The sequence below is a fragment of the Eubalaena glacialis genome, chromosome 15 (assembly GCF_028564815.1).
Source record: "Eubalaena glacialis isolate mEubGla1 chromosome 15, mEubGla1.1.hap2.+ XY, whole genome shotgun sequence".
Lineage (NCBI taxonomy): Eukaryota > Metazoa > Chordata > Mammalia > Artiodactyla > Balaenidae > Eubalaena > Eubalaena glacialis.
This window is the reverse complement of record NC_083730.1, coordinates 78,765,092-78,788,467: the sequence shown is the minus strand read 5'-3', so window position 1 is coordinate 78,788,467 and position 23,376 is coordinate 78,765,092. Positions and strand designations below refer to the sequence as shown.

The 23,376-nt window shown below is 54.5% G+C and overlaps 2 protein-coding genes across 4 annotated transcripts in view; one reads left to right on the top strand and one right to left on the bottom strand.

Moving 5' to 3' along the window:
* The window catches only part of DTX1 (deltex E3 ubiquitin ligase 1), a 38,311-nt gene extending 21,584 nt beyond the window's left edge, over window positions 1-16,727 (top strand). The window contains exons 4-10 of the mRNA XM_061169000.1: window positions 12,508-12,569; window positions 12,985-13,146; window positions 13,450-13,511; window positions 14,145-14,303; window positions 14,398-14,559; window positions 14,650-14,739; window positions 15,458-16,727. Coding sequence (XP_061024983.1) covers window positions 12,508-12,569; window positions 12,985-13,146; window positions 13,450-13,511; window positions 14,145-14,303; window positions 14,398-14,559; window positions 14,650-14,739; window positions 15,458-15,682 — 922 coding nt within the window. The 3' untranslated portion in view covers window positions 15,683-16,727. The remainder of the gene's footprint in view (window positions 1-12,507; window positions 12,570-12,984; window positions 13,147-13,449; window positions 13,512-14,144; window positions 14,304-14,397; window positions 14,560-14,649; window positions 14,740-15,457) is intronic.
* Window positions 16,728-18,390: 1,663 nt separating this feature from the next.
* The window catches only part of RASAL1 (RAS protein activator like 1), a 28,679-nt gene continuing 23,693 nt past the window's right edge, over window positions 18,391-23,376 (bottom strand). Inside the window, exons 16-21 of one of the 3 annotated variants that reach the window (XM_061170433.1) lie at window positions 22,236-22,408; window positions 20,937-21,074; window positions 20,714-20,849; window positions 19,861-19,981; window positions 18,815-18,891; window positions 18,391-18,553 (exon numbers count right to left, since the gene is read on the bottom strand). In XM_061170433.1, coding sequence (XP_061026416.1) covers window positions 18,414-18,553; window positions 18,815-18,891; window positions 19,861-19,981; window positions 20,714-20,849; window positions 20,937-21,074; window positions 22,236-22,408 — 785 coding nt within the window. In that variant the 3' untranslated portion in view covers window positions 18,391-18,413. Of the gene's footprint in view, window positions 18,554-18,814; window positions 18,892-19,244; window positions 19,519-19,860; window positions 19,982-20,713; window positions 20,850-20,936; window positions 21,075-22,235; window positions 22,409-23,376 lie in introns of those variants that run through there. The other 2 variants (XM_061170432.1, XM_061170431.1) reach the window with 2 other exon arrangements.

Below are 23,376 nucleotides of genomic sequence, written 5' to 3'. Positions count from 1 at the left end.
ACTGGTGAAACTTTTGAAAGCCACTGTTTTAGGGCAAGCTGGGAATTACTCAGTTTTAATTGCTCAGTATCGGTTCTCCAAATGTGTACTATGGGTGCATGTTTACAGAGACCAACAAGACAAACAGGGTCCAAACTGCCAGACGTACAGTCAGCAAACGAGTAAATGAACACAATTGCTGGAGAGAGAGGGAAGTGCTGGGGAAGGTGGTGGGATGGGGTGGTGTGGTTGAGAGGGAACGGGATAGTCAAGGCAGACCCCACCGAGGAGGTAGGTAGCCGGACCTGGAGAAAGGCTGTTCCAGACAGAGGGAACAGCATGGACAACTTCAATGGGGCTTAAAGGACACGGCGTGTTTAGAGAAGGGCTAGAGGTGTGGGGAGGCCTGGAGTGTGAGGTGCCGGCGAGAACAGAAAAGGGCATCCCAGGCAGGGGCGGTGCAAGTGCAAAGGGGCCGGGGTGAGAATGAATCCAGCAGGTTCTGGAGACCGTGCAGGGTTAGAGGCGGAACGGCAGGGGCTGAGATTTTTTCCATGTTGGGAGCACAGAGCCGGATTGCAGGGCCTGAGGTGGGGCCTGGGCTTGGTGCTGCCAGCAGTGGGGAGCTATAGAGTGTGCTTGAGCTCAGGAGGGCTCTGGAGAGAAGAAAGATTTCTCCCTGGGGGTGCTGATCATTAAACACGTCCTCCTCTGACCTGCCAGCACCCTGCCCTCCCCAGCCATGCGCCCCCTACCCAGTCTGTATCACTCCCCCTCCTCGTCCTGGGAGCTGTTTCTGACCCTCTCTGAGACCAGACATTGGCCTGGAAAGGGGACATGGGGGACTGATGGGGCTCCCTCGTCCCTCCCTGGCCATGTAGACCCTTCCCAGTCTCACCCCTGCCCCTCTAACAGACCCTCCCCAGCCAGACAAGCCTGGGTGGAGGCCCCCCCCAACCCTCATCTCCAAGGAACTCCAGCTAAAAATACCCCTGGTTCAGAGTGGGGGGGTGGGCACAGGACACATGGAGTCTCCTGCTGAGTGAGGGGAGTGGGAGGAAGGAGGCATGGGGATGGCAGACCCTGGTTCCTCCAGACTGAAGCTTCCCGTTGCCAAGGCAACTGAGGCCCTGGTGCAGCCTATGACGGGAAAGGGATGGGGTCTCTGAGGAGCTAGGCAGCCAGGCCCCCCACCTCCACCCTGATCCCCAAACCCCACAGAGCCCCTCATGACCCTTCTCACGGTCTCTCTGCCTCTGTGTTTATGTCAGTCATTGTGCCTGGGCTGCCATAACAAAGTGCCACAGAATGGGGGGCCCAAACAACAGAAATGTATTGTCTCGCACTCTGGAGGCTGGAGGTCTGAGATCAAGGTGTCGGTAGGGTGGGTTTCTTGTGAGGCCTCTCTCCTTTGGCTTACAGATGAGTACCTTCTCCCTGTGTCTTCATATCATCTACCCTCTGTACCTCTGTGTCCAAATTTCCTCTTTATAAGGACACCAGCCATATTGATTAGAGCCCAACCTAATGACCTTGTTTATAACTTGATCACCTCTTCAGAGATCCTGTCTCCAAAGTGTCTGGGGGTTTGGGGGGCGTTAGGACTTCAACACATGAGTTCTGGGGTGAACACAATTCAAGCCACAGCAGTGTGTCTGTGACTTTCCTGTTACAGCTTTCTGAGTCTCAGCCTCCCTTTCAGTCTCTCTCTTTCTCCCTGTGACTGTGTCTCCTTGTCTCTGTCTGTCTGTCTGTCTCTTGTTCCTTCTCTCCTGCCTTTTTCTTTCCCTCTCATCAGCTCTCTCCCTCCCCTGCTCCCTTCTCTCCACCCTCCCTCTCCCCTGCCGAGAGAGGTGCATGGCTTCCCCTCCCTGGCCTCAGTTTCCCCATCTGCCAAATGGCGCTAAAATCACCCCAATCCACACGTGCTGGCTCAGCAGAGCTGATGCGCGTGCAAATGCATTTCAAACCACCGCACATGATCGGTGTGCAAGGGAGGGGTGAACTCTGACGTCATTCTCTGTCATCCTTCTCAACTCCCATCCTCATCTCAGGACGGAGGTCCAGAGAGGGGCACTGACTTGCCCCCAGGCCACACAGCCAGTGGGGCCAGAGTGTCCCCCTGGCCAGGGTTTTTTTCCACTCCCCCTGTGACGGGGCGGGAAGCCAGCTGGCAGCCGGGGCCTGGGGGACAGACACACAGGGGTGGGAAAGATCCGCCCTGTCACCTGAGAGGGCAGCATCCAGCACTTTGGAACACAGCTGTGGGACAGACTCAGAGTTTCCAGCCCACGTGGTGGAGGGGAGAGGGAGGGGGACAGCTGCAGGCCTGTTTCCATTTACTGAGAGCTCAGTATGTCCCAGACTCCATCTCACGGCTTTTACATGCATCGCCTCTCTTGATGCACACAGAAACCCAAGGTGGCAGGTCCTAGTATCCCCATTTTTCAGATGAGGAAACTGAGGCTCTGAAAGGCTGGCACTTGCTCAAGGTCACGCGATTAGGACTCTGATTCAAAAACCCCAGTCGGCCACAGTACTGGGGTACCCCACCCCCCTGGCTGCCCACTCCAAGTTTCCAGCCAGGGTCCCAGAGACCTGGCCCTGATTCCACAAGGTGTTGTGGAGTCCAGGGAGTAGACGGACCCACAGAGGCTGAGTTTGGGCCCAGCTTCTGTGTCTCCTCTCACTGTGTGACCCTAGTGGAGCTCATTGCCCTCTCTGGTCCTGTTTTTGCACCTATTAAGTGGGGCTGGCAACAAAGACCAACATGGGGGCAGATATCAGAGTGCCTGCATTTTCAAATCTGCCCCTAGCAGTGGGAGAGGCGGCTTACCCCTGCCCCTGCCCGTACATCCCTATCAGACGAGTATGATGTTGCCAACCTAATCAGTGCCATCGAGATGCCATTTGAGTTTTTTTTTTTTTTTTTAATATTTACTTATTTATTTATTTATTTTTGGCTGCGTCGGGTCTTAGTTGCAGCATGTGGGATCTTTCGTTTTGGTGCATGGGCTCTTGGTTGGGGTGCGCGGGCTTCTCTCTAGTTGTGGTGCGCAGGCTCCAGAGCGCATGGGCTCTGTAGTTGCGGCACATGGGCTCACTAGTTGTGGCGCATGGGCTCAGTTGCTCCGCGGCATGTGGGATCTTAGTTCCCCGACCAGGGATCGAACCCGCATCCCCTGCATTGGAAGGCGGATTCTTAACCACTGGACCAGCAGGAAAGTCCTGCCATTTGAGTTTTCATACCTCTGGTTCTTAGCCTGAGAACCTCTTCCTGTTTACTGGCCACCAGTGATTCCTTCTTTTACCAATCACTTGTTTATTTCTTTTGCTTCTCCTTCTCTTGGGCTCTTTACTGCTTCCTTCTTGATTTGCAAGCGCTCCTCCTGCATTAAGGGTATTAACCCTTTAACTATCATCTTCCCCCAGTTTGCTGTTTCTTTTTACCTTCTTTATAGCCTATGTTTGTCTGCTTTTTAATTAGTTAATCTTTTTATGTTCAGCAACTACTGTGTGCCAGGCACTGTTTGGAGCCCTGGAGATACAACCATGAGCAAAACAGACAATCCCTGCCTTCCTAGAGCTCACATTCTAGTGAGAGACAGACAATAAACAAAATAAATAAATTCTAGAATATGGTAGAGAGTAGTAGTGATTACAGAGGTAAAATAAAGAAAGGAAGGGGTGTAGCGGGTGGTGGGAGGGATATAATTGTAAACAAAGAGTTCAGAAAAGGCCTCACTGAGAATATAACGTTTGAGAAAGGATTGAAGGAGGTTGAGAAGCAAGCCACGCAGAGAACTGGGGGGAGAGCATTGCAGACAGAGGGAACAGCTTGTGCAAAGGCCCTGAGGCAGGAGCGGGCCTGGTATGTTCGAGGAGGCCAGTGTGGCTGGAGAGGCTACAGGGGATGTGGGGTGGGAGAAGAGGTCAAAGATGAAATGGGGCCAGTCCTGCAGGGCTCCGAAGGCTGTGCTGAGGACTTCGGCTTTTACTCTGCATGGGATGGTAGCCAGCGGGGTTGGGAGCTGGCGCCAGACTGGCGTGACTTTGTTGTCACAGGTTCAATCTGGATATGGAGAATAGGTGGGGAGGTGGGCTTTGATGTGGTGGGTGTGTTTGGGTGTTTTCCTTCTTCTTTTTATTTCCTGCAGTGATTTTACATTTATGTTCTAAAGAATCCACATTTTGTTTCTCCGGCTCTTTCCTGGGTATTACGTTTAAATGCTTCAAAAGTAACAAAGTCCCGAAAGGCACAACATGAAAAGTCTCACCCTCACCATGTCCTCACGGGGCCCCTGGCCTGCCCACCCTCCCCCTTTTCCTGTCCTGGCTGGAGTGCCTTGGCTGTCACCCTGCCTCTCCTCTCGCTGGGCTCCCCCAGCGCCTCACCACAAGGTCAAACCAAACTGCCCCATCCCCCCGCCCCCCAGACCTGAAGCACTTCCTGCCCTGCTCCCTGGGAGGCCAAACCACACACTTCTGTCTACGTGGCTGCTGCCTGGGCCGCCGTGGGAACCAACCGACAGCCCTCCCCTCCCCTCCCTTCCCTTGCCTGGGCTCCACCCCGCGCCGACGGAGCAGGGAGACCAGGAGGGTAGGGGAGGGTGACACGGAGCCCCCAGGCCTCTGGATAAACCTGGGCCCTAAATGACAGCCACCCCTCAAAATATCACTCTAGGGGGACTTTAGTACCGTTGAACCCCTAGGCGTGGACGGGGTCAGGGATGAGAGATCCCATTCGACAGAGGGGAAACTGAGGCCCATAGAAGCTCAGCAGCTTGTTCAGGCGGGCGGGGGGTTGGGTGGGGGAGGGGTGGGGATGGCTGGAGCGAGGAAAGGGGAAGCGAGCCAGGCCACGGCAGCCGTTGATGGTTTGTGGCTTTTGCTGGACCCATGGGGCACCCTGTCTCCCTGGAGCTTGCCGTGACGTTCTCAGCCCTCAGGCTCTGCAGAGCGGTTGGGGGTGCAGACCTGGCTGACCCCGGACTGTGGGGGTCAGGGGTTCAGGTACAGGACGAGAGGGCACTGAATGGGGGCAGGTGACAGGAGCAGGCCCAAGGAACATGGGAGGGGGTCCCATGCGCTCTTCAACTTCCTTCTCCCCATGACATGGCGCTCTCACTTCTGCCCCCTCCTCACCCACTTGGACCCAAATGACTGAGCCCTGAGCCTCCAGAGGCTCCCCAAGGGGCCATGGGGTAAGTGCCAGGTGTCTGGAGAGCACCTGAGGCCAATCAGAGGACCTGAAACCACCATCAGAGAATGTGACATGCCTGGGGCCTGCCAGGGGCATGGAGGAGAGGGAGAGGACAGGGAGGCCAGCCTAGGTTGTGGCTTCCTGCTTTTCTGGGGCCCTGAACCCCCTTGTTGCTTGGGACAGAGAGGAGTGGCCAGAGCAGGCAAATGTATCCACTCATGAAGCCCTCCAGGCCTCCCAAACCTGTGCCAGCTCCAGGGTCCAGGTCAAAGGCTCTGGCCCACCTCTAGGGCACGGAGGGCTCAGAAGGCTGGCTCAACTCCAGGTGTTGAGCACAGGTCCGCCTGGTGGGCTCAGCTCTGGCCTCTGACTCAGAAACTCCAGGACCACTAACCAGCTGGTTGACCATCGTGAAGCCACTTCCCCTCTCTGGGTCTCATTCCGATCATTTGCAAGATAAATGACAAACAGATTTCAGTTCATGTGCTGGCTCTGCTTGAATGGAAATGACTTCCTGGAGCACTCTTGACAAGGATTCTGAAGTTGCATTTTAGCTTAGTGGAAAGTAGTGCTGGGATTTATTGGTGATGCCTGCCATGGGTGCTAGATAGGCAGTAATGGTACCCATGTCATGTATTTGCCATCCCTGCTCCAACCTTGTCTCTGGGGGCACATTTGGTGTTAGAACTACTGTTTCTTTTTCTTTTCCTTTTTTTCTTTTTTTTATTAACTTTTATTGGAGGATGGTTGCTTTACAATGTTGTGTTAGCCTCCACTGCACAACAAAATGAATCAGCCGTACACATACAGATATCCCTTTCCTTTTGGACTTCCCTCCCATTTATGTTACCACAGTGCATTAGGTAGTTCTATACAGTATGTTCCCATCAGTTGTCTATTTTATACATAGTATCAATAATGTATATGTGTCAATCCCAGTCTCCCAATTCCTCCCACCCCACCCCTTTCCCCCTTGGTATCCATACATTTGTTCTCTAAATCTGAGTCTCTATTTCTGCTTTGCAAATAAGATCATCTATACCATTTTTCTAGATTCCACATATATGCATTATTATACGATATTTGCTTTTCTCTTTCTGACTTACTTCACTCTGTATGACACTTTCTAGGTCCATCCACATCTCTACAAATTACCCAATTTCATTCCTTTTTATGGCTGAGTAATATCCATTGTATATATGTACCACATCTTCTTTATTCATTCCTCTGTTGATGGGCATTTAGGTTGCTTCCATGTCCTGGCTATTGTAAGTAGTGCTGCTATGAACATTGGGGTGCATGTGTTTGTTTTTTTTTTAATAAATTTATTTATTTACTTATTTATTTTTGGCTGCATTGGGTCTTTGTTGCTGCTCGCGGGCTTTCTCTAGTTGTGGCGAGCGGGGGCTACTCTTCGTTGCAGTGCGTGGGCTTCTCATTGCAGTGGCTTCTCTTGTTTTTTTGAATTATGGTTTTCTCTGGATATATGCCCAGTGGTGGGATTGCTGGGTCATATGGTAGTTCTATTTTTAAGAACTACTGTTTCTAAGCACACCAGGCACCCTTCTGAAGAGACCAGAGAACTGGTAGACCGATTCCTTAATTGGCTCAACTCCTCCATTCAGTGCTAACTGAGTATCCATTTGCACCGAGTTTCATCCTCAATCCTGGGGTCAAAGGACTGGGTCAGAAGCTCACAGTCTGGTGGAAGAGATAAGAGTGGAACCCCACAACTAGGAAGCAAGACAGGAAATGCGTCCTCAAAAAAAAAAAAAAAAAGATAAACACAGTCCCCTGGGAATTCAAAGAAGGTGTGGTTATGTATTTGCTTGAGGTCGATCAGAAAAAGCCTCATGAAGACAGTGACCTTTGAACCTGTCTTCAAAGGGAAGATGTGAATTGGGAATAGACAGTATGGACAGGCAGGGGAAACAGTGTGACAAAGGTACGCAGACAGGAAAGGGCAGGGAACAGTGTGAGGAACAGCAACTAGGAAAATCTCCCCAAGTTATCTCATCCTGCCTTTGAACCTTGCCTCCCAGCCAGGGCAGGTACAAGGCATCTCTCTTTGCTCTTCTGTGGCAAAGGAAAGAGAGGGGAGCCAAACACCCTAACCCTCTTTCCCAGACTTGCCCTGGGGAGATTTTTTTCCTCAGATAACAGCCTCCTGCCTCAGTCTCTGAGCCAGGGTGAGAGAACTTGGTTTCGTGTCACGTGGCTGAGAAAACAGACTCTGGAGTCTGACATCCTGGGCTCACATTTGGGCTCTACCACTTACTGGCAAGTTACTTCATCTCTCTGGGCCTCAGTTTCCCCCTCTGTAGAATGGGATATCACAGACTTGTTGGGACGATTAGATGAGGGAGGGAAGGTCTACAACAGAGTCTGAGACATAGCGAGCTCTTGGAATTATTGACCCCTGGCCCATCTCTGTGTGGCACGTTCACTGAGACAGTTTTCAGGAAATGTCTGGGTTCCCCCAAACCTTGCCATGGAATCTCTGCCTTGAGTTGGATGGGGAGCATTTCTGGGAACTTCTTAGAGAAGCTTTGCTCGTGCTGTTCCCACGCATGCCCACTTAGCGTGCTCACTTTAGAATGAAAGTTGGCACAGAGTCTCCGAGGGCCTAAAGGCTACAGAGGGGCTTCTCTGGGGCAGCTGCTTCAAGGCTCACTTCCAATGTGTGCAAAAAATGCACGGGGAGACTGCGCCTGAGCACGTGAGCGTGAGTCATCGGCTTGGAACATCCCCGCAAAATCCAGTCTTCCTTCCTTCCTTCATGCAACAAGTGTTTCTTGACAATCTACTATGTGCCACGTACTCACGGTGATGGCGGGTGGTGAGGAAGGTCTCTCTACCGAGGCAGCGCTGAAGCAGACCTAAGGGAGCCACTCAGCATCTGCGGGAAAAGCCTTCAGGCGGAGGGCACAGCAAGTGCAAAGGCCTTGAAAGGGCTCAGCATTTCAGAGCAGAGGTGTGTGGAGTAGAGAGATGGAGGGGGTAGGAGATGAGGTCACAGAGGCAGGGAGGGCCTGGTCATGCTGAAGACTTTATAATATCAGGCTGTGATTAATGCAATGACAAAAAACATTAAGTAAGGTAAGGGCAAAGGCAGAGGGCTTCTCTAGAATAAAGTGGAAGGGAAGATCTCTGATAGGGTGACATTTGAGCAGAAACCTGTGTTAAGTGAGGGAGCAGAGCGTGAGGATAATCTGGGGAAGAGCATTCTGGGAGAGGAATCAGCAAGTGCAAAGGCCCTGGGGTGAGGATGTGCCTGGTATGTTTGCAGAATGGCAGGGAGACCAGGGAGGCTGGGATGGAGTGGGTGAGGGGTGAGCACAGGAGAAACAGAGTTCAAGGGGTAGGTACTGGCTATACTGCATATGGTAAAGAGGTTGGATTTTACTCTAAGCAAGGTAAGAGCCACAGGGGATTGAGGGCAGCGGAGGAACAGGATCTGATGCAGGGGTGGGCAAGGCAGCGGGACCCATCCCTGCCCTGGGGCAGCCAGGGCTGGCTTCTGGTCAGAGCAGATTTCAAGGCCTGAAGGATTCCTCTGACCCTTTGCCAGGCAGGGCCCCAAGAGGGCAGAGCAGGGAGTGAAGGCCGGCCCCGCTTCCGGGAGGCCTGTGGGCAGCAGTCTCCTGTCCAGGGCAGGAAGATGTTCTCACTGACTCGGAGGAAACAGCGCATCCCACATCAAAAAGGGGCCTGGGTGGCTCCCACGCTCTGGCGTCGTGGGAACCCAGCTACCCTGGGTTCTCGCAGGGGGCCCGCAGATTGAGAGAGGCTGGGGGCCACCTGGGGACTGTCCCCCAGCTTGCCGATGGGTAAATAAAAAACAGCCCCACCATCACGCCCCACTCACAACCCTCCTCCCAGGAGCAAGACTGACTTTTGTAACCCAGGGCTCCGTGGTTTTTAAAGCGTGCCAGAGATTGAAGGGCTGCTAAGATCTAAAATACTCCCTTTCTGGGGTCTCTCCTGCCTAACTCCCTGGCCAAAGGCTCAGCAAGACCAGTGTCATGAGCTGGACCAGACTTTGGGCATTATATAGACCTGGGGTAGCCAACTGTCCTTGCTGATTGGTAGAGGCTGCCTAGAGAGCTGTGCTGATGATTCTGCTTGGCTTGAGAAAGTGCTGTGATGGATTAGTGATGTCTGCCACAGTTAGGAGACAAGAAGTGGTGGTACTCGTGCCAAATACTTTTATTTCCACCATTTTACAGATAGCCCTGGAGAGAAGGAAGGATGTTTTCTCATGAGATAGACAGGAAGGAAGGAAGGGGATGGGAAGACCTGGATATGTAGAGGACCTTAACAGTGTGTCTACACTAGAAGTGTTTTAGGGACTTCCCTGGTGGTCCAGTGGTTAGGACTCTGCATTTCCACCGCAGGGGGCATGGGTTCAAACCCTGGTCGGGGAACTAAGATCCTGCATGCCTAATAATAATAATAATACACTAGAAGTGTTTTGAAGGACAGTTCAGGAAGAGGAGAAGCTGGAGGTGCCTCCATGCTTTCCTGTAAGAGGATGGGGAGGGATGAGATTAGGGTGGTAATACCCCTGCAAGGAAGGTCCTGGAGGATTATGACAAACCTGGGGAGGGGCAGGTGGGTACTCAGCCCCCATCCCTTGGGTCCCAGCAGGCTGCTGGAAGGAGAAAATTAGGACACCTCCACTCTCACCCCTGCACCAAACTATGAACTTTATGTGTTTTAGCTCATTGAACCTTCACAAGACTCTAGCCCCATTACAGATGGGGAAACCGAAGCACAGCATCTTTCCCCCCTCCCACACCTCAGCTGTCCAGCCCCTGGGGGCCCCCAGGGGTACCTGCCCTCCGCTGCACCTCCCTCAGGAGCTGTGTTCAGCAACTCTGGGTCACCAGAGTGTTTGGTGACCCCGATGTCTGCTCCAGATGCTGCCACCACCAGTCAGAGGGGTCTGGGAGGAGTGCCCCGGCCGACCAGGTGTAAGCCCGTGCCGCTGGGCAGCCACAGAGTGGACGGCTGTGTGCAGTGCGTGTGTGTGTGTTACTGTGTGTGTAAAGTGTAAGTCCCCCAGCCAAGTGTCTACCTGTCAGTGTTGGGGAGCATGGGTCATGGTGTCTGTGTGTCCCCACGTGCAGGTGGCAGGGTCCCTTTGCAGGTTGCAGACTGTTGGGTGCTTGTGAGGACCAAGATGTCCTTACCCCGAATTTGGGGGAGGGGCGGCTGTGGCCGGGCTGGACAAGTGTGCACGAGCTGGCTTCTCTTGTCCAATTCAGTGTCCTCATGGTGTGCGCACGTGGGTATCTCTGTGTGTGCTGTGTTCCCTGGAGTGTGTGTGTACATGTTTGTATGGTGTTCTCCATGGAGAGGTGTGTGTATCTGTCTGAACCTGTGTGTGTTCATGGGGTGTGTTCCCTGAGGTGTGTCTCTGTGTACCTTTGTATGTATGCGTGCATGGTGTGTATTGCCTGGTGTGTGTGTTTGCATGCAAGCGTGTGTGGCACGCTTCCGAAGTATATGTGTGCCTGTGTCTGTATCTACGTACAGGGAGGGGGCTTCCTGGATTGTGTGTGCATGCCTGTGTGTGCATGTATCTGTCGTGTGTTCCCTGGAGCATGTGTGTACATGCGTGGGGGGCATGTTTTCAGGAGTGTGTGCCTGTTTGAGCAGTGTTCTCCGTCTATGTGTGTGTGTGTGTGTGTGTGTCCTTGTGCATTTGGCGTGTTCCCCAAGTATACGTGTGCATGTATATATAGCCCATGTTCCCCCTGGGTATGTGTGTGTGTGTTTCTGGACCCACTGCAGCAGCATGAAAACCTGCCAAACGTACCATTTGCTTAAAGACACTTTCCAGCCAGCTTCCTGGTGCCAACTGTACCTGCTGGGGCAGGTGTCCAGGCAGCACTGGCCAGGCTCAGACCTGAGCAGGCAGGCAAAGGGGGCTGCAGCAGCTCCTTCCCCAGCTGTCAATGCCCGCATCCCTTCCAGCACTTCCTCCTGGCACATCCCCAAGCCCCTCAGGCTGCCCCGTGGCTTTTATTACACTCCTTCTCTTCATCAAAACTTACCCATCCGGGGTTCCATGCCCATCAACAGGAAGATACCAGTTCATCCACAAAACTAAGCCCTGAAGTCTAGACTCAGGCGGGCACACTGTACAGATCACAACAAGATTTCTCCTTCAGCCCTCCCGACAGCTTTATAGGTGAGGTATTATTGTCATCCCCATCTTACAGATAAGAAAACTGAGGATCACAGAGGTTAAGTGACTCTCCCAAGCTTATCACTGCAATACTTTCATGGTTTCCTATCCAAGATGGAGAGAAGTTACACCGTAACTTAGTGAGTTCAGGTGCAAGAGAGGTGAAATTAGCCAGGATTACACAGCGATGGTGATGATGGTGGTGATGACGGTTAAAGCTATTAGAGTCTTTATTAGGTACCATGAATTGTGCTCAGCCCTTGACATGTAGAATTTCATTGACTCTTCACAGCAAACTTAAGGAAGGTGCCATATTATCCCCATTTTACTGATGGGGAAACAGGTTTATGAGAGGTGTGATGATGCGTCACGTGTCATCCAGCTGCTTAACGGTGGAGCTGAAATATGAAAGTAGCTCCGGATGATTCCAAAAGCCAGACCTCTTTGGAGGGAAGGGCAAAGAGAGGAAGCAGGCTACATTTTCCTAGGGCCTCTTCATTTGAAGAGGTGACAATGCCTTAGTCACAGGAACTGACATCAGTAAATATTCCAGAGGGGGGAAATGTTCATCATCAAATGTCTTTGGGAAACCTGGATTTACCATTGGTAACTATATTTCCTTATGCAGGACTTATCAGAGCCTTTAATATGCCCATATGTGTTGTGAATTTCCAAGTGGGAGACAGCAAAGTGTTTCCTAACTGATCCCTAAATCCTTCTTTCCCAGAACCTTTTATGGGGATCAGTGCTCCATATAGCAAAGTTTGAGAGCAGCTAGAATGGCTCAATCACAAATAGTTGGGTTTCAGGCACAGTGGCCAATGAAAGGGAGCAGTTGGGAGCCAAGTGCTCTCACCACGGAGGAGGCCAGCTGTGGAGCAGGGGAGGGTCAGTACTAAGTCTAGGGGTTCATTCCATCATCACAGAGGCGGAGGTCCTGGTCACACCACATCCCATAATAGAAGGATGTCAGAGTAGGAATGGAGTTCCCTGGTGGTCGTTCTAGATAACTGGGACAGGCACAAACGGGTCAGAGTACGGCCGGCCACGAGCCAGAGCCAGAAGGCAAAGCAGAGTCCCCTGATCTTCTGGTGCGGGGGGGCTGCAGCCTCTTCTCTTCTCCCCTCAGGGTCCCTGCGCTCCCGGTGAAGAACTTGAATGGCACGGGGCCAGTCCACCCGGCCCTGGCAGGTGAGTCCAGTCCAGGACGGGAAAGAAGGGCGGGGCCCACAAGGTGGCAGCCCCACCTCTCGGCCCCTTGGCTTTGGCCCCTTGGCTTCGGCCCCTTGGCTGCGGCCCCTTGGCTGCGACCCCTTGGCTCCGGCCCCTTGGAGGGCGTGGCCAAGAGGACACACCCCCTGCCTTTGGGCCATAACACTGGGGTCCATGGGGCCCGCAGAAGGGACTCCACTTGGCTTCAACCTTGGGTGGGGGCTAAGTGGGCGGGGCCCATCGGGCACCCCACCCACCCATCTGAGGATTCCTGGGCTTACCAGGTGGGCGGAGTCTGGGGAGAGACCCCATGGGTCCACGCGATGTTGGGAGAGCAGGGCGGGCGGGGCCTGGATGAGCATCCCGCCCCCTCACTGTCGCCACCTCCCCCCAGGGATGACCGGGATCCTGCTCTGCGCTGTGGGGCTGCCCGTGTGCCTGACGCGGGCCCCCAAGCCCATCCTGCACCCACCGCCCGTGAGCAAGAGCGACGTCAAGCCCGTGCCAGACGTGCCCGGGGTGTGCCGCAAGACCAAGAAGAAGCACCTCAAGAAGAGTATGCCTCCCGCGCCCGATCCTGACCCCTGAACTTGACCCCACTAACCCTTGACCGCAACCCCTCTGGCCCTTCAACTCCAATTTGGTCTAAAGACTTGTGACCCCATCTCAGTTCTGGTTCCCTGACCCCATTCGCCGCCAACTCCGATTACATCAAACCTCAAGCAACCCTTGACATGTGACTCCTGCCAGCCCGTACAGCTTCTGACCCCACCCCTCTGACCCCTGACCCTGTCCTCAGCCAAGCCCTCAGGACGAGACTCTGGGTACCCTCAAGCCCACCCCCACTCTGTCCTTGCAGGTAAGAACCCTGAGGATGTGGTTCGAAGGTACATGCAGAAGGTGAAGAACCCACCTGATGAGGTGAGCCCCTAGGGGAGGGTACCTGTGCGGAGGACAGGCAGCCTCACCTCCAGAGATGGAGAGCCCAGCCCTCACCTCCTCACCTGGTTCTAGTGTTACAGTCTCTTCTCCCGGTTTGTGGGTTTGCCTTCTCACTTTCTTTACAGCGTCCTTTGATGAACAGAAATGCTACGTTTAACAGAATCACATTGATCAATCTTAGTTTTTGCAGCTTTTTTTTTTTTTTTTTTTGGCTGCGTTGGGTCTTCGTTGCTACGCGTGGGTCCTCTCCAGCCGCAGCGAGCGGGGGCCACTCCTCGCCTCGGTGCGCGGGCCTCTCACCGCAGCGGCCCCTCCCGTTTGCAGCTTATTTTTACCCATATTTTCCACCGAATGTGTTTAAGTTTTGCTTTTGGTAGTTAAGCCTTTAATCCGTCTGGAGGGGGGTGTGAGCAAGCCATCTCTTCCTCTGCATGTATCTGAATTCAGTACCTGGGGGTGTCCTCTCCCTTTGATAGATGGGGACCAGAGAGGGGGCGGTCTCTTGCCCTTGGGGGATAGGGGGTCTGGCCCCCGCCCAGGAGCAGCGCTGACTGGGGAGGGGTGTCCCGCCCTCCCCAGTCCTCAGTCTCCCGTCTGTGCCCCCTCCCCCAGGACTGTACCATCTGCATGGAGCGGCTGGCCACGGCCTCCGGCTACGAGGGCGTGCTTCGGCACAAGGGCGTGCGCCCTGAGCTCGTGGGCCGCCTGGGCCGCTGTGGCCACATGTACCACCTGCTGTGCCTCGTGGCCATGTACTCCAATGGCAACAAGGTGGGCTGGGTGGGGCAGTGGGTGGGGAGTAGGCAGGGGGGCCGGGCGGGGCCAGGACACCTGGGGACCTCACGGCCACTCTGCCCCACCCCAGGATGGCAGCCTGCAGTGCCCCACCTGCAAGGCCATCTACGGGGAGAAGACGGGCACTCAGCCACCCGGGAAGATGGAGTTTCACCTCATCCCCCACTCGCTGCCCGGATTCGCTGACACCCAGACCATCCGCATCGTCTACGACATCCCCACAGGCATCCAGGTGAGCCCCCAGGCCCCTGGCTTTGAGCCCTCCCGAGGCCACCGCCACCGCCGCTGTCTGTGGTTCAAGCCCCTGCTGCCTCTCCCACAGGGCCCCGAGCACCCCAACCCAGGCAAGAAGTTCACTGCAAGAGGCTTCCCGCGCCACTGCTATCTGCCCAACAACGAGAAGGGCCGGAAGGTGGGTGCCGTGAGGGCGCGGGGCTGTGGGAGCAGGCTGGACCCCCAGCCACCATCAGCTGGACCTGTGGTCCCCGTTCTCCCCAGTCCCTGCACCAGCACTGACCATAACCACCCAGTGTGTGTGTGTGTGCGTGTGCGTGTGTGTGTGTGTGTGTGTGTGTGTGTCTAGCCCTGCCAGTCGCCTCACACACCTCATCTCATTCACCAGCCCGCTGAAGTCAAGGTCTTGACCTCATTTTAGAGATAAAGAAACGAAGCCTCAGAGAGGGCAAGTAACTTGCCCAAGGTCACACAGCTAGTAAACAGTGGAGCCAGGATTTGAACCCAAGCAGTCTAGGTTCTTCACTGCCACGCTAGAGACTGTCTGCTTTTACTTTTTGTTTTTCAAGAGAAGCCAGAAATTCTGATTTTCACCTGACATCCCCAGGTTTTTGAATATTGCCAATGAAGTCACAAAGTGGCTGTTTGATACAGCATGAGGTCCAAACCAAACACAGCTGAGGGCCATCAGTTTGAGACCCTTCACCCCAAAGAAACAGGCTGATAACATGGAAAGTGCTTTTACTGGGGGAGCTCAGAGTGGGAGTCAGTCTAGGGCAGGAAGTGGCCACGCTGGGCAGCCACAGGGAATCCTGCAGGGGAACCACAGTGTGGTCAGGGAGGGACTCAAGCTGTGGGTGGGGCTGGCTGTGACCCTTGCCTGCCCCGCCCTCCAGGTGCTGAGGCTGCTTATCACCGCCTGGGAGCGGAGACTTATCTTCACCATCGGCACATCCAACACCACGGGCGAGTCGGACACCGTGGTGTGGAACGAGATCCACCACAAGACCGAGTTTGGATCCAACCTCACGGGCCATGGCTACCCGGACGCTAGCTACCTAGACAACGTGCTGGCAGAGCTCACAGCCCAGGGTGTGTCCGAGGCTGTGGCCAAGGCCTGAGACCCAAGGCTGCCCACCTTCCCTCCTGCTTTGCCCCTGGTCCAGCACATGCAGCACATGCCTCCCTCTGCCAGGTGTGTCCTGGCGGCCCAGGTTCAGGGCTGGGGAGGAGCCTGCAGGAGGAGCCAGAAGCGCTCCTGGGATTTGGCTGGTAGCAGTTGGCATGATGGGAGGATGGCAGGCCAGCCGGCTTCGACCCTAGCTACCTGAGAGGGCCGCAAGGGTGTACCGGAAACCACAGCAACCTCCCTACCAAAAAGACAGAGCCCCACCCCCTCACACAAACACACGTGTCCTGTTGAACACATGCACGCACACCCACGTGCCTCTACTTACCCCCAGACTTGGGGGGAAGAGACAGAAAGACCCCTGTGATACTCCATGTGGATTCCCATCTGTGTCTCTATCGCATCTGTACAGGCTTGTCTGCAAACAGAAGGACTCGGGTCAAGCACGTGGGGGCCTGGTGAGGCTCCGGGAGAAAAGGGGGCACTTGGGAGCCTCAGCCTCCCCCCATCTCTGCCACCCACTGATGGGCAATTGTGGGCCCACAGGGTGGAAGCTCCCAGAATATTCAGCAGTTTTGCAAAGGGGTGGGCCAGGGAGACAGACGAGGAGAATCTTATTTTGTGCTTGTGTCTCTTCATCCTTCTGGGACCCTGACCTCCTTCTTCTCCCCTGCCATCCCCAGGCCTTACGTCTGTCCCTGATAAAGGCACTGTTTTCCTTTCCTCCCCACCCCATCCTCTCCACCAAATCGCTCCCAATGTCAAGATCCAAAGGCTGGAGCTTCTGGCTTCAGGAGTGAGACAAGGAGGCCTGGCTTAGGCCAGCAGGTTTAAAAAGCAGACCGGACAGCAAAGAGTCCATTTCCCTTTCCTTGGGAGTGGGCAGTGGGGTGGCTGATGGTCTCGGCCAACCAGGGGCCTGTTGCCCAGGCAACTCACCAGCTCTGCCTCTGTTGATTGGCTGCCACGGCGGAAGTCAGCCAAGATTTAAAGGGACGTCAGTGATTGCTCTTTTGAAAATCTACCAGTCCCACTGTGGGTGGAGAAATAAATGGTCTTTCTCCTCCTCAGCTGGGTCTTTTCCTGTCAAGAAGGGGTGTGCGTGGCTCTGTTTCTGGGGGCTTTCGGTCCGTCCCATGGGGGAGCTTGCAACAAAATGATGACCCAGGACCATTGCCCCGTCAGCCTTGGGCAGCTGGAGATGGAGGGTCCCCATACTTCTCTTGTCCTGGGGCAGGCAGGGGGTGTGATGGTGGCAGAGGCAGACCCTCCCAGTTCTACTCCCCAAGAGGGCACAGGTGAAAGCTCTGTTCTCAAGCACGGGCACAGCAATGCACACAGCTGCTCCCCGGTACAATTACTAGGAATGAGGAACTTGGGCTGGGAGCTGCGAGCCTCCTGGAAAATATGGAGGAGCTGGGAGACGCCGTGATCGGCTCGTTGGAACCTCAGAGTCCCAGCCTCTGCCCTCAGGGAGGAGGACCAGGTTCTGTCTAGGGAGAGACAGGGACGTATCCCAGGATCTGCAGCAAGTCTCCCGTCAGTCTCTGCAACATCCCAGGATGCTAGGAGGCTGTGGTGGATGCCGCGGCTCCAGGCGACCCCTTCTGGCCACCCTCAGGATAGCACTGCATCTTTCCTGCAGTGGTCCATGTCACCACCACCCCACCCCACTCCCCCAGCCAGATAGGCTTAGGTTTCTGTCCTACCCTCTAGTCAAACAATACTGGAAATGAGTCTTTGGAGGCCCAATTCTGCCAGTTGGGTGTTCCCAAACATTTTACCTTCTGTGATTAATTCTCAAACAAAATCTCACCTCAATATACAAAATCACCCAGCCCCATGGTCCTCAAATCTCATGTGCATCCACACCACCTGTGGAACTTGTTTAAAACCCTGATTCCTGCCCTCACGCTCCCTCAGATTCTGATTCAGGAGATCTGGGGGCGGTCCCAGGAATCTGCATTTCTAGCAGACAACCTGAGGGTGGGCTTTGAACCACAGTCTGAGAAATCCCTCCCTGACTCCCACGCTATCCCCATGGAACCCATTTTGAAAACCACACATCTAGACTCACTCCCTCCTCATTTTATACAGGATAAACTGAGGCTCAAAGAGAGGGAAAGAGCCTGGTCCAAAGTCTCCCAAGGGTCTGGGTCACGCACGCTGGGCTCTCAGCCTCAGGTATTCCTGAGGGCACCTGATTCTGGAGGCTTGTGGTTAGGATTCTCGGCCAAGGACAGGGTTCAGGAGGATCAATGTGGCTACAGGGATTGGCAGACATGAAAACAGGAAGGGCTGAGCCTCTTTAGTGCCTATCTGGGGCAACAAGGCCACATGGGCATCAGGGATTCAAGTACAGCTGTATCCAGCAGCTCAGGGCCAGCAGCTCAGGGCTGGCCATGTCAGTGTGGGTAGAGGCCAGTCCTGTGAAGCAGAGACCTCAGGCTGAGACAGGTGGGTCAGGTTCCTTATTCCATCCACTCCAGAGTGCCTCAATCCAGAGGGTAAGACCCATTCAGTGCAAGGCTGGTCCCCTGCCCAAGGGTTTCCATGCCTGGGTTCTGGGCTTAGGACACATGGGATTTGGATATTTCCAGGAGCCTGCAAGCCACAGCATCAACGAGGTACCAGACAGCCACGAGGAGACTCCTGGGCCAGGGGACACTGAGAAGGGCCCACCGGCTCTTTCCGCCTCCCTCCAGGCTGGCTCTGGCATGTCCTCAGGGCCTCAGGGGGCCTGGGGCCACCTTCCGCTGCTCCTGATGCTGGAACTCCTCGTGGGCTTGATCCAGGTCTGCGAGCACCTCCAGCAGACGGGCAGCTGCCTCTCTCTGGTGAGCCAGGGCATCAGGACAGGCCCCTGGGAGAAAGAAAAGGAGGCCACAGGGGCTCAGCGAGGCCAGGGCAGGCTGCTGTTATTCAGATCCTGTGGCTTCCTCGGGCTCCGTATGTGCCTGGTGCCCTGAGATCCTAAAATGTGCCAGAGCCGCATACACACAGCCCTCTGGCCTGCTGGTGGACTGGAAAGAGGAGAGTGGGAGGGGAGGAGAGGGCGGAGTGCTTAGCAAGTTGTGGGAGGTATCAGAGAGGGCAAAGAAAAGGGACCTCCTTATCCCCTTACCTTCCGTGGCACTGGAGCCCTTCTCTGTGTCTGCCTCGGGAGTCGTATCCGGGGTGGAATCCTCCAGGAATTTCATCCTGAAAAGTTAAGAGGGAGAAAACCAAGCTGGTTCCTGAGTCCCAATGCTGCTCTCAAACCCAGAGATTCTGCTGGTTGAAGGAGACATTACAGGTTCCCACTAAACCATCATCATCATCACAGCAAACATGTATAGCATGTCAGATCCTATTCTAAGCCCTTTACATGTATAAACTCATTTAATTAGCACAAAACACATGTAGGTACTTACTATTAGCTCCATTATACAGATGATCACTGAGACACAGAGAAGTAATGTAACTTACCTAAGGTCACACAGCATAATAATAATTGTTACCCTTTATTGAAAGTTAATTATGTGGCCAGGCACCTACAAAGTGCTTTACCTGTATTAGCTCATTTGTTCCTTAGGACAACCCCATGAGGTATGTACAGTTGGTACCCTTACTTTCCAGATGAGGAAACTGAGGTAGAGAAGGTAAGCAACTCGCCCAAGATCACACAGCCAGTGAGTAGCCAGTCCAGGATTTGAACCCAGGCAAGCCAGCTTCAGAACCCACACTATGAGTTGGAACAAATCTCCGTCGCTGAATGACAGTGATCCTGAGGCCAGCCAGCAAGGTGGAGGGACACATCCAAGCTCTGTGCCCTGTGTCTCTGGAGTCCTGGGTATCAAAAGATCCCAAGATCCATGGGACTTCCCTGGCGGTCCAGTGGTTAAGATTCTGTGCTTCCAATGCAGTTGGTGCGGGTTCGATCCCTGGTCGGGGAACTAAGACCCCACATGCTGCGCAGCATGACCAAAAAGTAAAAATGAAAAAAAAAAAAAAATCCCAAGATCCAGTTCCACATTAGGGTCCACCTGAGGATGCTTCCCTGGAACCTGGGCCCCTGGAAGCTCATCAGATGCACATGGAAAGAAAGAATATGTGGACATGGGGAGGGCACAGTGGGTAGCTGCCCCAGCTGGTCATAGTGAAGTGGGTTGGGTGGTGGGGAGGACCCACCTGAGCCGGTCCCGCCCTAGAAGCAACTGCCGATACACCATTTGGGTCTCAGCATCGGGATCCAGCGGGTCACTCCAGTCGCCCAGGGTGACGGCTGAGTGCGTGCGGCTGCAACCGGCAGCTGAGGGGGACACGGCATCATCATTAACTTCCCATTCCCCTTTCAGAAGCCCCATGGCCAAGCCCTGCCCCTTCTGCCTCTAAAATCACCCTTCAAACCTACTACTTCCCTCAAGCCCCACTGCCTCAACCTTCGCCCAGAAGAGCCATAGTCTCACTTCTCTCCATCCCCCTCCCACATTCTAGGCTCCAGCCACAGACCTTTCTCAATCCTTCAGCCCACGTTTGCTCTGCCTGAAACACTCTTCCTTCCTCCAACTTCACTACTTAACTCTTATCCTTCTCAGGTCACATTTAAGCAGCACCTACTCCAGGAAACCCTCCTTGCTGTCCTACCCTGGGGCTGGGTCAGAGGCGTTCTCTGGAGTCTCAAAAGCCACACCTTGGCACTTGTAACAGTGTATTACAATGGTCTGGTTATTCACTTGTTTTCCTTGAGAGCAAGCCTGATGTCTGTGTACCACTAGACGCCTGGCGTTTAGTGGGCGCTTAAAAGATACCTGTGTGCCAGGCAGTGTTCTAATCGCTTTGCATATGTCAACTTATTTACTCCTCACAGCAATCCTACAAGGTGGACACTATTATCAACCCCATTTCACACTTTGGGAGACTTTAAAGCAAGAGAGAGGTTAAGGAACTTGCCCAAGGTTGCAGCGCCAACCCAGGCGGAGGTGGGACACTCTCTGATTGACAGGTGTGGAGGGCGGGGCCTGAGTCCGCCCCGCCCCCTCACCTGAGCGCTCGGCCTGGAGGCAGCAGGTCCAGTGCGCGCTGCGGAACGCACCGGGGTGGCAGGCGGCCAGCTTGTCCGGATTGGGGGCGCTGGCCTTGCGCAGGGCCGATAGCCACTGGTTGAGCTCGTTCACGTTCTTCAGGGAGTTGGTGGGGGGCGGTCAGAGGCGGGATGGGACCCAAGGGGCTCCCTCCGCTCCTCCCTCATATTCGCGGCGCCTCACCTTGCACTGGAGGTAGGTGGTGTGCAGCGCTCCCGCGCCGTCCTGCGTCACCACCTGCATCACGTGCGGCAGCTGGAAGGCGCCCTCGTCCACGCGCTCCACGGCGCGGATGTGCGACACCGGGATGGAGGAGCGCGTCTGTGAGAGAGGACTGTCGCTGCCGGGCGGGCTGGGGGCTGGGGCTGGGGTGGCTGTGCCCAGGGACAGCTTTCCTGTGGGTGTGTGCCCTGGCGTGGGGACATTCACCCCGTGCATCTGTGCTATGTGCGTGTCCACTTGGCAATTCCATGAGTCCTGCAGTCCTGGCCCATCACCCTCTAAGTGACAACGTCTCTGGACATCAGTTTCCACCATCCTCCTCCTCCTCCTCCTCCTCCTCCTCCTCCTCCTCCTCCTCCTCCTCATCGCAACCCCTGACACAGCACTTGAGATGTAGTTTAAGCACGATACATTTCTCAACTTATTTCATCATTACAACAAATTTCTGAGGCTGGGTCTATTATTCCTCCCAATTTATAGATGAGGAAACTGAGGCACAAGAGGATTAAAGGACCCTCCTGAGGTCACTCAGCTGGTGGAGCCAGAATTGGAACCCAGGGAGTTGAACTCTAGAATCTACACTCTGCTGATAAAGTAGAAAGAATAAGTTGTGGGCACCCTCTCCAGCGTTAGCTATTATGATCTGTAGATGTGCACAGAAATGGGTAGATCCAGTGCGTGTCTCAGTTTGTGCTAGACTTGAATGGCAGCCCCATGAGAGCAGGGAGTTTATGTCTTGTTTACTGTGATATCTCCAGTGACTAGAACACTGCATGGTACATAGTAGGTGCTCGAATAAATGCTTGATGGATGAATGAATGAGTGAACAAATGCCTGGATGTGAGTGCCCGTCCAGCCGGGCACGTACCTCTGGGTGAACAGATCCAATTTTCTGTGAGTCTCTATGGTATGTGGGCAGAGACCTGGGTGGGCACATCTGAGTGGGGTTAAGCAGTGTCCATGCCCTGTGCATGTCCACATCTGGGAGGATACGTCCCAGCCACCATAGGTGCGTGTTCTGAAGAATGTTTGATGCTATGTGTAGGTGTTTGCCTGTCCGTGTCCTGTGCCCACACTGACCCAAAGATAGGAGCAGAGCCTGGCCTCAGACTTGCTGGACTTGCTAAGCTGCTAAGCTGCCACGGGGCCTTGGGCAGTCCTTGTCCCCTCCTGGACCTCAGTATCTCCCTGGGTACAAAGAGGCAGCTCTATGAGGGAGGCCACCCCTGGAAAACCCTCCACAGTGGGCTGGAGCCCCACCTGCCACTCAGGATTCCTGGAGTAGGAGAGCATCTCCCCGCTGAGCCGGAAGTAGCGCTTCTTGAACGCAAAGCGTGTGGCCAGGCCGGAGGGCTCTTCCTTGCGCTTGAGCAGGTAGCCTTCTCGAACGGTCACCGAGGGCGGGACCAGGGCCCTGACTGGGCCCCCAGGCTCTGGGAAATGGGGAGGGGGGACTGTGAACCCTTCCCACCCAGGCTCAACCTGCCGAGGGCCTCATGGAGGAGCGTGATTCTTGGCTCCCCTAGAGGCAGGAGGATGGAGAAGATGACTTTGGACTCCACTTTCTCCATAGGGAAGGGGGGGTGTGGGGGTGGCAGGGAGTGGGGGGCCCAAAGGTGGCCTTGGCGATCCCTTTCCAACTTGAGGGATGTGCAGGCAGCCAGCGGGGGGAGCCACGCCTTACGGAGTCAGTCCAGGGAGTGCCCTGGATCTAGCCACCCTTAGGGGGTCCAGACACAGGCCCTCCCCAGCACACAGGGACCCACCAGGCCACAACCAGGCCTCCACATTTCAACAGGTTGCTCCTATGTGACTTGGACCCAACTGTCTCATGACCCGGGCTCCACACTGTGATATAGACTCACCCCCAACTCCTCTGCTTAAAACTATCCTGTAGTTCCATTTCACTCCAGGTGAAAGCCAAAATCCTTACAGCGACCCCACATGATCTGCCCCCCCCACCTCTCTTTCACTCCCTCTCATTCATTCTTCTTCACTGGCCCCCTCACTGTCACTCTCTGTCCCCACCTCAGGGCCTTTGCACATGCTGTGCCCAGCCTGGAACACTTCCCCAGGATGCTCATGGCTTGCTCTCTGTCCTCTTTCAGGTCTTTATTCTAATATCACCCTAGTGAGGGCATTCCTGGCCACCCTCTCTAAAAGAATGACCTGCCACCGCCAGCCCAATATTCCCTTCCCTCTTTTATTTTTTCTCCTAAGCACTTATCACTCCGTTAACACATGTGATTTGGTAATTAATCTTGTTTACAGCTTGTTGTCTCCACTAGAATAAAACTTCCACGAGAGCAGGAGTTTCTTCTGTCTCGTCCACTGCTGTTTCCCCAGCACCTGGAACAGTGTCTATTACAAAGTAGGCACTTAATAGATATTTGTCAATTGC